Consider the following 12,177-nt stretch of genomic DNA (forward strand, 5'->3'; position numbering starts at 1 on the left):
GGTCCTTGGGAGTCAAAGTAAAGCAGCCGGTCACATGTAGTACCGCAACCGTTCGCTTGGAGGCGCTGCGGCTTCAGGGGAAAACGTAACGTCCGAGTGAGAGAGAGCGGGAGAGAGGAAGAGAGCGAGCGAGGGTGACGCTGCGCGGCGCGGCCTGCATCCGTAATAAGGTCGGCAAAGCGGCGAGATGATGGGAAGGAGAGGCTATTACTCGGCGAAGCCCGGGCTGCTCGGGTTCGCTGCAACCTCGTTACACAAATTACCGGCGGAGCGGCGCGGCAGTGGGTCCGCTAATGGAGCGTGAGTGCCGCTGGCTTCCGCCCCCCAGCCCCCCAACCACCGCCCCCGTCTTTCCCTTCTCTTCTGCCCCCCCCCCCCCCCCTCCTGCCTGATAGAGGCCAGAGGGAGACATTCACCGGGGAAGCGCTATTAGTCTGTCTTTTAATGTCTCTCACGCGCGCACACGCCAGCGCAGCGGCCAGTCATAATCAGCAGCAGCATAACAATGAAACAAAAATGTACGTTTAATTTCAGTATATGCTGTCGTGTGCATTTATGGAGAAAAAATGGTGATGGCATTGCTTACTCTGATGTCTAATTAGCGAGGAACACTATTTAGGCTAACGACTACAGTGTTCCCTCCTCATGTAGTTATTCACCTATTTGCAGATTTTGTTTACCTATCCTGTTACTTCCTGAAAAACTCACTTCACAATAAGCAGCAGTTTGGCAAACAGTGAACCGTTACACATTGTATTTCAAAACAACCAAACAACTGACAAAAAGAGGCCCGCTAGCTAGCTATGCAATGGAAAGCTCCATTGATATGCTAACAATTAGCATTAGTGGTCATGGTTGACTGATTTTGCTGCGGCTTCCTGAGTCCATCCATCCATCCATTATCCAAACCGCTTATCCTCATGAGGGTCACGGGCGTGCTGGAGCCTATGCCAGCTATTTACAGTATTTGTGAAACTATTTTTCATTTGTGTCTGCATGATTGTATCAAACTGGAACCCGCTAGCCAAGGCAGGCACACCCGAAGGAGCAGTGTCATGAATTTGATTGCAGCAATGGAATTATTAACATTTTAAGTATTTCATTATTACTCTCTATTTTGTTTATTAGTAATTTTTATAGTTTTATTATCACTGCAATGCATGCTTCCTGTTTTTTCCCCATAATAACAAAGGCAATTGACTTGGGCATGCGCATACCCCGTAGCATTATGGAGGAAAAATGCCGACCGGAAATCCTACATTAGAGACATAATATGAAACAATAAAAAAAAAAATATATATATATATATATATATATATATATATATATATATATATATATGAATAAACAATGTTTTTTACGCACTTAATTTTCAAGCGTATTGGTATAACGTAGGCCAAATGCTAAATAATAATAATAATAAAAAGATTACATGCGTAAGTCATTATGGGAAAATGCCATGTTTTTAGCATTTAGCCTACAGGAACATTAGAATGTATTTACAAATATATACCAATATATTTTTCAGTCAAAAATGTTTACTCCACATTGGCAGTTCCACACTTCCATACTAATTCACAAAAACAATAAATGGGCGAGTTATTCAGGAAATAATGGCGGATAGGTTCAAAATGGAAAAAAAAAAAATCATGAATGCCAAATTTTGGGACCATTTAAGTGAAACTGTATAATTTGCCACTCCACACTTGTTGATCTCTCACAGCACAATGGTTGAGAATCACTGCTCTGTAAGAAAATGTTACGGGTTTTTTCACCACAGTACCATTTGCTGAATTTGATGGGGCACTGCTCAACTTTCCCCTTAATGCAAAAATGGTGGCAAAAAAACCTGAAAGGATCATTTGATTCCATTTGTCCTAAGTGTGTGACAGCTTTAAGAGGCTGTTGTTGTGCAGACGACGTCTTTATTATTTAACGCCACCATTAGGTGTCGTTTAGCGGCGTCCAAAGTGATGTAGCGGCGTCTCTTTGTGTTCGTGTTGTTGTCGTTGCCTCTAATTGACGCTCGCGCCTCCAGCCTCGCCGCTTCACGAGACACTTTTCACCGAACGCGGCTCCTCGTCTGCGCCACCTCTGCCGCTTCCTCCCTCCCACCCGCCTCTTTGAAGCCTGCGGGATGATGATGATGACACCCGGCGTAATCGCGGCACGACGCGACACGCTAGTAAGAAAGCCTTCGAAACGCACGTTCCGGGTTTGGCGGCTGCCTTCGACACCACCGCCTCGCATCCCCCTGTGACAAGTGCAAAGGCTCAGGGGAGAGGGGGTTTAGATTGACAGCCCTGTTGACAGGAGAGCACGGCTCGTGTGTTGATGGGATCTCGGCTCAGGTGCAGTTCAAGACCTCGAGACTGAATGAGGGGCATACAGACGACGTTTCCCGGCTGTAATGGAAATTTAACACAGCGGGCTGTTACATGTGATCTGACAATGATGTCTTGGTGAAGCAGCATGTGGCTCATTAGCCGAGGCCGAAATGAAGCAGAGATTTGAAAAGTGCATTGCACTACAGTGCGATGTCAAATTGAATTTGATTAATTGTTCAGCCAAACTGTACACTGGTCAAAATAATGCTGTGCGGTACCCACATACCGATTTTTTACATCTTGACCAATTTTGTTTTCACGTCACAATCACGAGTCTATGGACTGGCTGATCTCAGTGATGACCACACATTTGCTATTTGCATTTGCAGATTTGCTATTGTAAATATCGAATAGGTTTTGAACAGGTTTATCATTTAAAGGGAACTGTAAAAACACATCTTTTGACATTTTGGGCTAAAAATGTTAGTTTGTACAAAAAAGCAAGCAAGTTGTTTGCAATTTGCTGAGTTGTTTTCCCTTATAGCTTTAAGTTGGAGGGACAATACAAAGGACAACAATTATGTAAATTCTTATTTCTTTGTTGTGAAATGTGGAAAAGACAATTTTCACAATAGCAAAAAAAAGTATTCAGTTGAAAATTCCATCAGTTTGTTGCCCTGAAATTCTGAGTTCACACCATACATTTTTTTACAGGGTATTTTCAGCATCGCCACCATTGCTAAGTTGGTCCATTTTTGATTTTGTGCTGAAGAAGGTATGACAAAACCTACATATGGATTAGAGATGTGTACGTGTTTGTAATTTGCGACAAATTCAATTAAAAAATTGTTTCACTGCTTCAGGGAAGTTGACACAGGAAACAAGTAAAACTGTTTTTTGCGGCCTATTTATAAAGCACAGTAGCCACCAGATAGTACATTTTTATTAGAGATGGCCAGCTGACTAAATGTATCACTATGGGAAAAATGAACGATCAATTAGTCTATTGTTATTGTATCAATGAGAGGAATATCCCTTGCTCCTGATGCTGCATCATCAGTAGGTAAATGAGGTACAGTGTGTGAAGCGCTTTGAATACCATAGGTAGATAAGTGCTATACAAGTGAATGTTCTGAACTCCCTTGTCCATGCCAATGTTGTATAGTGCAGATAGAATAATGCATCCCTCTTGTAGATGACATTGTGTTGTCCTTGAACATATTTTTTTATCTTGTTTAGAGGGACTCAACAGCGCCTCTGCTGGTAGAAGCCAAGTAATGCAGTTATATGGCCTCTATTGCTTCAAGATGAGTTAATCAACAATCAATTCCCCACAATCGACGGAATTCTTTACCATCAGTTGGGTGTGTGAAATAAATTAGCGTAATGCCATTCCCCAGTAATCTTTGAAAAAACTCAGCCACCGAAAGCCAGTTTCCTTAGCAACATGACATTTGGTAAGCATGAAGAGACCCACAAAAAGTCTCAGAAGTCATGCCTGAAAAAGACACAAGAAGTCTGCCATTTTGGTTTGAAGTGGCCATTACAGAGTTATTTTGGCCATTTCTCTGCGGTCATTGAAAAACGAGCAAGTCCGGGACATTTTCTCTGATTGCTACCAAATTTCAACCACCTATAGCAGACATACTGTATATGCAATGTGGGCAAAGTGTGGCAGCCAAGTGTTGCCACTAAGTTCTCAATAAATCAATACCGCAAGGCCATATCTAGTCCAAATGTCTTGTGTGTGATGAAGAGATTCATTGGCAGCTACTACTGGCAGAATTGTAAAGAAGCAGTACCTTCAGATATTGAATTCAGTCCTATATCCCAACTTTGGCGAATTGGTGTTTTTCTTTTTTAATGATTCTTTTGAATGAATAGCCTTTTTGGTGCTGTCAACATGGCCGGAAACTCACACATTTTAGCAAGCCAAGTGTCGTGGGTTAAAAAAAAAAAAAAAAAAAATAGGGGTCAGGACCCTCGTGAGGATAATTGGTTTGGATAATGGATGGATGGATGGATGGAACTTGACTCCCCAAAACTCACTCAATAGTGCCCCCTGGAATGTTGACATGTGGCAACAGTTGTTTAATTTTTTACATTTCGTTGAATTGTGGCGTTACTGTGTGCTTGTTTAAGAACAATATTATAGAGCACTATTTTCCTCATTAAAAAACACCTTCACTGAATGGGGCGGATGATTTTAGATTTTTTTTTGCGTTACAAGCATGATCACGGAACAGATTACACTTCTCAAGCAGCACTATTGTTAGAATAAAAAATTCCTAAGGGGAATTTAGCAAATGTTTGACGGTATTTTTTTCATCAGATGGAAATGTTCACCTGCACATGTGTATTTTTTTACATTCAAGAGATAATATAGATTTCAATTATGGCTCATAACAAAATTATTTAGACACGAGCCATTTACGTCATGCCTGCCAGGTAGTAAGAACCTTTACGGCTATTAATAATACACACGAAACAATAAAAATCATAAAAATACATTCCATTCCTAACTGTTGACTAGTAGTTGCAAGCTCATTAGCCAGCAGTTGAAACTAATGTCTCGAGTTATCCAAAAAAAAATCTAACCAAATTATTCGATGATCATCCTTGGGACCTCTTTGACCTCCAATAATTAGGTCATCTGATTGTACTTGAGATAAATGAAAAATGCTGAGAAAAGACTTCTGAGAAAATGTACTCGGAACAGAAACTCACCCAGCAAGTTCTATTGACATTCTCCCTTTTCTTGCTCAGCAACAATTTTGCGGAGCTGATTCACTCGCGAGTATCTGGAACACGCTGTGCCCATCTTTCTGCTGTGGATTGTTGTATCGACCGCGCCGTCTGCGCTATGCCGGTCGTGCCCTCCCCGCTCTGCGTTTATGTAACAGCCGCCATACAGCGCTATTTTAAACTTCATTCACAAGCAGATGTCCCCCACACACCCCCCTACAGACACACATACAGTGCAAAACATGTTTTCATGTTGTGGACAAGAGCTCAAATTTCAAACATGTACTTTGTGCTTTTGCTAATTGTGGAGTGCTTCTAGTAAAACATCCTCTTGTTTACCAGAAGCTACTTTAGCTACAGTGGGGTACACACAGTGTAGCCTACGGGCCAAGGCCAGCAAGGTCATTACTCATTGGGAGCTCTGACCTACATTTACAACCTAAATTCTAATATTTGCTCTACGAAATCATATTCATTTCTTCTCACCAGGCTAGCTATAGCGTTTCTCTTTGTACGGTAGATTTCAGCCTCTGTGTGTTGCCATGTACGTCAATGGAATCTGCGCAAGGCCTTCCGAATCAGTAGTGCTGGCCGATATAACTTAAACAATATTAGCAATAAGACTGTTACCGGTACTTTACCAATCAGATTTCAATTTGTCCTCACGGGGCCAGTGAACAGTCCCAGTTTGACGTCCATATTTTTTCATCCTCTGATTGGTTGGTCAGAGCAACAGCTGTTACATCTTATTTCGGCTTGAAAAACAAACCTGTGGCGATCTGTACTCATTAATTACATTTAATTATCAGCATCTCTGGTGAATATGATGTATTTTGGCACATTATTCGATACATATTGATTCTAAACTGCTCCAGATACTGTTCGTGGCACAGTGGCATGCTGTTATATTGCGTTTTTGTATAATTAGAAATGTGACAGCATTGGTATTAAGAGGTGGATTAACTCGGGTAAGTCCTCACTGAAGGCCCAGGTACCAAATGTGTATCCCTGGGTACACACGCACTGAAAATTGGGCCTAATTTAAACAAGATTCCTCCCTTCTGATCATAGTCAGAAAAGGCCTGATTATCAAATAACTCTGAAAGATTATCCACACTGATTATCCTAATGTGGGGGTGCGTTATGACTGATTTTTACTGTCTGCTTTGAAACCAGTCCTGGCCACCGATCGTTAATGTTATACTTGTTTGACATTTCTGATCAAAAATCCTTTCGTGCGTCGTCAACACCAAGTATGGTCCAGCCACAGAGCCTGTGATTGTGACGCGAAGCCGAACAACAGCCAATTAGGAAGCGACTTGAAGCTCGACACAAAGAGAAGAGCAGCTGGCTGTGTTGTTGTTTCACATCTGGTTTGGGGAAGGAGGATTCGCGATTGTGTGTGGTGTGATGTGTGTCACTATAAAAGCAGCAAGAACACACTTCGGCATTGGTTTTTCCCTTGCCTTGTGTGGTCTGTCACATTTTAAAGTACGATGGTAATGTCAAGGGTAGTGGGGGATATTGTCAAAAACGATATATTTTCCAAAAGATTTTTCATACAATGTCGGAGTCTCATCTTTTTTTCCCTCCAAATGTTGCTTTGCTTTCTCAGCTGCTGTAAGAGGCTGCTTCAGGGCAACAGCGGGGCATTTTTGGCGACAGCAATGCAAATTCAAACATTTGAAAACGTGTCTCAAAGTGCAGGTTTTTGGAAATTACACTGTTAGTGTTTCAACGTGAATGTTTAACAGGGGATGGATGATGAGCCTGCACGAACATTTACGCTTTCTGTGGCTCAAGATAACGACAAGTTTTCATTCATCACGGCAATTTTGTCAGATGTATTTATTTTATTTCACAGAGAGCGCAAGAGAGGCTGTTTACATCACATAGACAATGGGTAAAAACTTCCATTTTGGTCATTTATTTACAGTACACAACAACAGTAATTCAAGCATAAAAATATTTTAAAATGTGCACGTTTTTTAAAACAACACCATCAGCATTTACATCCATCCATCAATCTCCTGTACCACTTATCTTCATAAACTCTAAAATGTTTGTGAAAAAGGACAAAGTTGTACATGCCTGACGTTTGCATTTCTCAATATAATGACTTTAAAATTTATTTATAATGAATTAAATACGTATTTTAAAAATGTATATGTTTAATTAATTTATTTGACAACAAATATTAAAAGATCGTCAGTCATTATACAGTCTTTTTAAAATTGATGCTTACAACTCGGTTTCATTGTACAACGTTGTTACATTGTTTCACTTTCACAGATGCAAAAGCTCCAACTGCCGTGATAAGAGCTATTTACACAACACCAAAAAGAAGTAGTATCTGCTGTTTTGGCTGTTGCTTGAAACGGCAACCTCATTTTAAAGCCCGAAAATGCTTATCCAGCAACATAATGCTGGAAAAGGAGAACTGACACATGTCGAATCTGTTTTTATATGGATTTAAACAACAACAAAATATGGCAGACAGTTACTATTTAAAACACTGTTGTTGATCTGCTCTGCCTTCCAAAAGAGTTTGCGACGCAGGTTTTCCATATATTGCTGGAATCCGGTTCACACATAGTTTTTCATTATTTGTTTTTGAAAATACTAAAACTGTGTGAGTGTTCAATCTGAACATTTGAGCTGCCATAGATAGGGCCATGTGAGTACACAGTATGCTGGTGCACAAATACTGTCATCAACGCAGCTAAGGTATGTGGCTCATTCATCACTCAAAATATGAGATTATGTTCCTGCCAATTAGTTAGCGGCATTGCCAATACCCATTGGCAGTGCTGTGGAAGCGAGTCCTACATGTGAGAGTGCAACGCTGGGAAATTTTCATTTCAAATACTCTCGAGCATTGGGCCACAGACCGTAGGTTGCCCACCCGTCATGGGCCCAGCCGACCCCAAAGTGATACCACAACTTCCATTCTTCATTGTGCAATAGAAAGAGCCACTATTCATGTGGTAATAAGACAGGCCGGTTGTAGTGTTGCTTAAAACCACCCTAATTCCTACAAGATGTGTACGCTAGATTAAATGAATTCAAATGGCTCAGAGAAGAGCACAGACCTCTACCAAGGCTGACAATAATGGCAGGGATCCAAGGCTGGGCAGTTTATTGATACATCAGATTGTGTAGTGTCGTTATTTTTCAGGGTAAAGTGTCATTACACCAGCATTTGATAATATCCCACATTCTTCCAAATTCCAATATATCCATTACTGTGAAATCACTCCGTCATGATGTTGTCAATGCTGTTGGCAAAGTGTCGTGATAACTCCTCCAAGGCCAAATACCTTTATGGACATACCCACTTTGTTCTGTTTATTTATCAATTTTGCTGTTACGATTCATTATTCGCTAAAAAGGAATCGAAAATGTCAGAAAATTGCATCGCTCGCAATCGAAAAACATCTGCACGTTTATATGGACCCTGACCAAAATTTCACAGGTCCCATGCCACCACTTTGCATAGTTTTGTGACAATTTTGTTTTATTTTTTAGCTATGCTAGTGACACACATACATACAGAATATAATCAAATATACAACATGTTGGCTGTTATGACCTGAATGCCACTCAGTAGAGCGCAGACCTCCCCAAGGCAAAAACAAACCCTCCAATCTAGTCTACCAATTGCAGACCTCTGATATACCCATGAAAAGCCTTAGTAAGGCTGGACAAAAAACTACTTTCATTTGGCGGATTTTATTATTGGATTCATATACATTTTTATCCAGCCATCTATTTCTATATTTCTGTTTGGGATGTGTGAGTTGGACCCTATCTCAGCTAACTTTAGGTAAGATATGGGGTACAGCCTGGACTAGTCACGACTCCACTGTAGGATTTATACATAGTCACTTTTGATATCATATTGACAATGCACAAAGAAAAACTGCACCCTCACCAAAATGGAAGCGTTCTTTCTTGCCTCGTCATGCCCCACACACCCTTCATGTGGGACGAATTTTAAATGAAATCATAACAGCAAATTTCGCCATAGGCTCTTTGGGAAGTGTCTACATTACATGAATCAGCATCTTGTTTTAGAAAGTTTTTTGTGTGTGTGTCTGTGTGGGGGTGTGAAGTTTTGTTTTAGCATGCAAAAAGATGTTTCTAGTACACTCCTGTGTAAAACTTCAACACACGTGCTGTTTGTTTTGCATACGAGAGTCCCTGCTGCCTCCTCATTGGTCCGCCACTTATTTATCCCGCCTTTCTATTGGGCAAGGAGGGTCGTGGGGTCTGATTGGCCGCTGAGGATTCGCAAAGCAGGTGGCCTGATGGCTAGCTCATGAATATTCATATATCGTTTGGCACGTCTCCCATGCAAGCTTGTGTCATGTTTGGAGAAGGTCGGCAGAGTTGACGCAATTAATGACTTACCGCAAATTGTGTCGGAACATTTCGAGGTAAGGTAACTTTGCAAGATAGAAAGAAATAAGCGACGTGCGCGGGTGTTATTTTTTTTCCTTACTATTGGATATCCCCGTACTTTTTTACCGCTCGGCTGTCACTTCGGAGCCCCTCCTCACTACGTTCTGATCTTCACGGTCGCCCGGGTCCTGTTACGTTTGAAGCCGAAGAACCGGACAAACAGGTCGAGCCAATAAGCGCTTACTCGTCTCTATTTAAAGCCACTGAACATTCTCTCTTTAAGAAGGGAACATAAAGCTAGACGCCAAACAACCACCAGGCGGGAAACCAATCAACCGTGCCCGGCCAACAGCGAGCCTTCATCGGATTCACAACCCGGAAATTAACCGCCACTCCAACTCCTGTCGGAAGTAAAAGCGAAAACTCAGCAGCGAAAATGATGCGACAGCTCCCCGAGACGCCCGCCCAGAAAAACTCCCTTTTCAACGCCATGAACCGCTTCCTCGGAGCGGTGAACAACATGGACCAGACGGTCATGGTGCCAAGCCTGCTGCGGGACGTGCCGTTGGGTGACGACGCCGAGCTGTGCGGCCACAAGTCGGACGTGGACGAGGGTGACGTGGACATGTACAGCTACTACCAGCTGCTCAAGTCCATCCGGCGGGATATCGAGTGGGGTTTGAGGGTTTCCCCGGTCGTCAAGGAGACGCCTCTACTACTCACCCGCATGAACTCCACGGCCTCGTCGTCCTCCTTCGCCTCGTCACTGTCCTCAGCTTCGTCAGAAGACGACGAGTATGAGGAGGAGGAGGAGGAGGACCTGCAAAAGCAGTTCCAGTACCACCTCGCCGGGCTCCAAGGGGTTCTGGGCAAGCTGACCACGCAGGCTGACTCCCTCACCAAGCGCTACAAGCAGTCGATTGGACTCTAAAAGCAGACTGTTTCTATTATCAGGGGCCATTTCAAGTCCTTTGAGGGCCACTAAAGTTATGATGGAACAGATTTTTGTTACTAATCATGAGCGTTTGTGGGTTAAATATTTTGTGGGGCTTTCCTCTGAGGGTTTTAAACATGCAACACTTAAAGGCCCATCCGTATTGTTACATTTTAACCTTGAAACTGGCTGAAGTGAAGTTTAAAATGACTAACCCACGAAGGGACGATGGAAGAAAAGTTGACAGCCTCCCTACTTTTACAAGTACATTGGGTGGTGGCCTACTGGATTGTAGAATGTGTTGAAAGTGAATGTGACTCAATGCTTTAACAATTCTTTTTGCACTCACGGGCATTGAGTTTTTTTCTTTGATTCGCAGGTGAAACATATTTAAAACTTATTTAATGTGTAATTTATTACCTCAGGACATGTGTACATGTGAATGTTTAGTTCAAAGAGCCAGAGAGGCTGTGTGTGGTATGAATCGCCCATTTCAAGATGATTAATATGTGCGTATGATCATGCAACTTCCGCACTGATGTCTTAAAACTTAAAAATACGGAAGGAGGCATGTGCGTAGCAAAAAAAGTGCCTGTGACTTCCTCATTTCAAACTTTGGTCAATGTATTGGAATCAACTGATAGTTCTGCTTTGTGAACGATGACGAATTCCATGAGATCACTTTGTCAACAATCTAACTGCAAATGTGCCTAAAAGATGTATTCTTTGCACAGCTTTTCTACTGATATTTGATATGTAAAATAAAGTTTTGTATGAACTAATTCAATTTGTGGTGCATTTTGACTGTTCATTTCATGTAAGGAACTTACTACCCCACATACAGATATTACACAGCAGATTGTATATTAGCACTAGCAATCGGTTACCTTAGCACAGTGTCAAAAAATTGGACATACAGTATGTGCGCTCAGCTAACAGCACAAAGTATGCCAAGGATTGCATGTTAGAACTTGTATTTGGCTAATAGCACAAAGTATATTGCAGTTTGGATTTATTAGCATGTGAAATCATTTTAGTTTAGAGTGGAAATAAGCAGAAGACATGATGTTGACACTTTGCGTTTTGGATAATTTAGCTTAGTACAAAGAGGGCGTTAACTGAACACCACTGTCATGAATGATGTCACATGAAAGGTTATTGCACCAGAATTCAGTCTACTTCTATGAGACCTCAATTCAGTGAGCATCAAATGATTTTTTTTGGGGCAACAATTACTACAAAAGAGTAGCTTCTGCAGGAGGGAGGAAAGGAAAATATTGACTGCAGAGTCACAATATGGGTCACTGCTTGTCAAACCTAAGGTACACAGTTTTGTCGATTTGGCATTATTACAGAGGTTAACGTTTTACACTTGCATCTGTACTACAACTCGCATTGCACTTCTATCTTTCCTTGAACTAATCATTGTTGTTGGACAGTGTTTAAACTTGCTTTGAAGTACACTAGTAATTTTTAAAATGTTATTTAAAGCATTGTGTGTGCAGCTAGTTTGTTTTTTTTAGGATGGGGAAAGTTTGAACCAGGAACTGATTAGTTCTAGTTCCGATTTATTTCCTGTGGGAAAAATTGTTCAGAATAAATCAGAAAGCAGTAGAGAAGTCTTATGGGATGTCATATTTCAGTTAAGCACGAGACTAAACAGACAAAATAAAAACATGTTTTTGTTTTTGGGAGCACTGCGTCGGTTACGTCCCTACTGCTTTGAATTATTAATCAGTTGAAATGACAGCCATTCAACGACGTCTT

The 12,177-nt window shown here is 41.5% G+C and overlaps 1 protein-coding gene across 1 annotated transcript; it reads left to right on the plus strand.

The window, feature by feature from the left end:
- Nucleotides 1-9,407: 9,407 nt before the first annotated feature.
- Nucleotides 9,408-11,197, plus strand: mid1ip1a (MID1 interacting protein 1a). Its single transcript, XM_086052412.1, has one exon. The coding sequence runs from the start codon at nt 9,913-9,915 to the stop codon at nt 10,405-10,407; it is 495 nt and encodes a 164-aa protein (XP_085908538.1). The 5' UTR covers nt 9,408-9,912; the 3' UTR covers nt 10,408-11,197.
- The last annotated feature ends 980 nt before the right edge of the window (nt 11,198-12,177 follow it).

This window comes from Filicampus tigris, chromosome 14 (genome assembly GCF_054856515.1).
Source record: "Filicampus tigris isolate MCC_2025a chromosome 14, RoL_Ftig_1.0, whole genome shotgun sequence".
Taxonomy (NCBI): Eukaryota; Metazoa; Chordata; class Actinopteri; order Syngnathiformes; family Syngnathidae; genus Filicampus; species Filicampus tigris.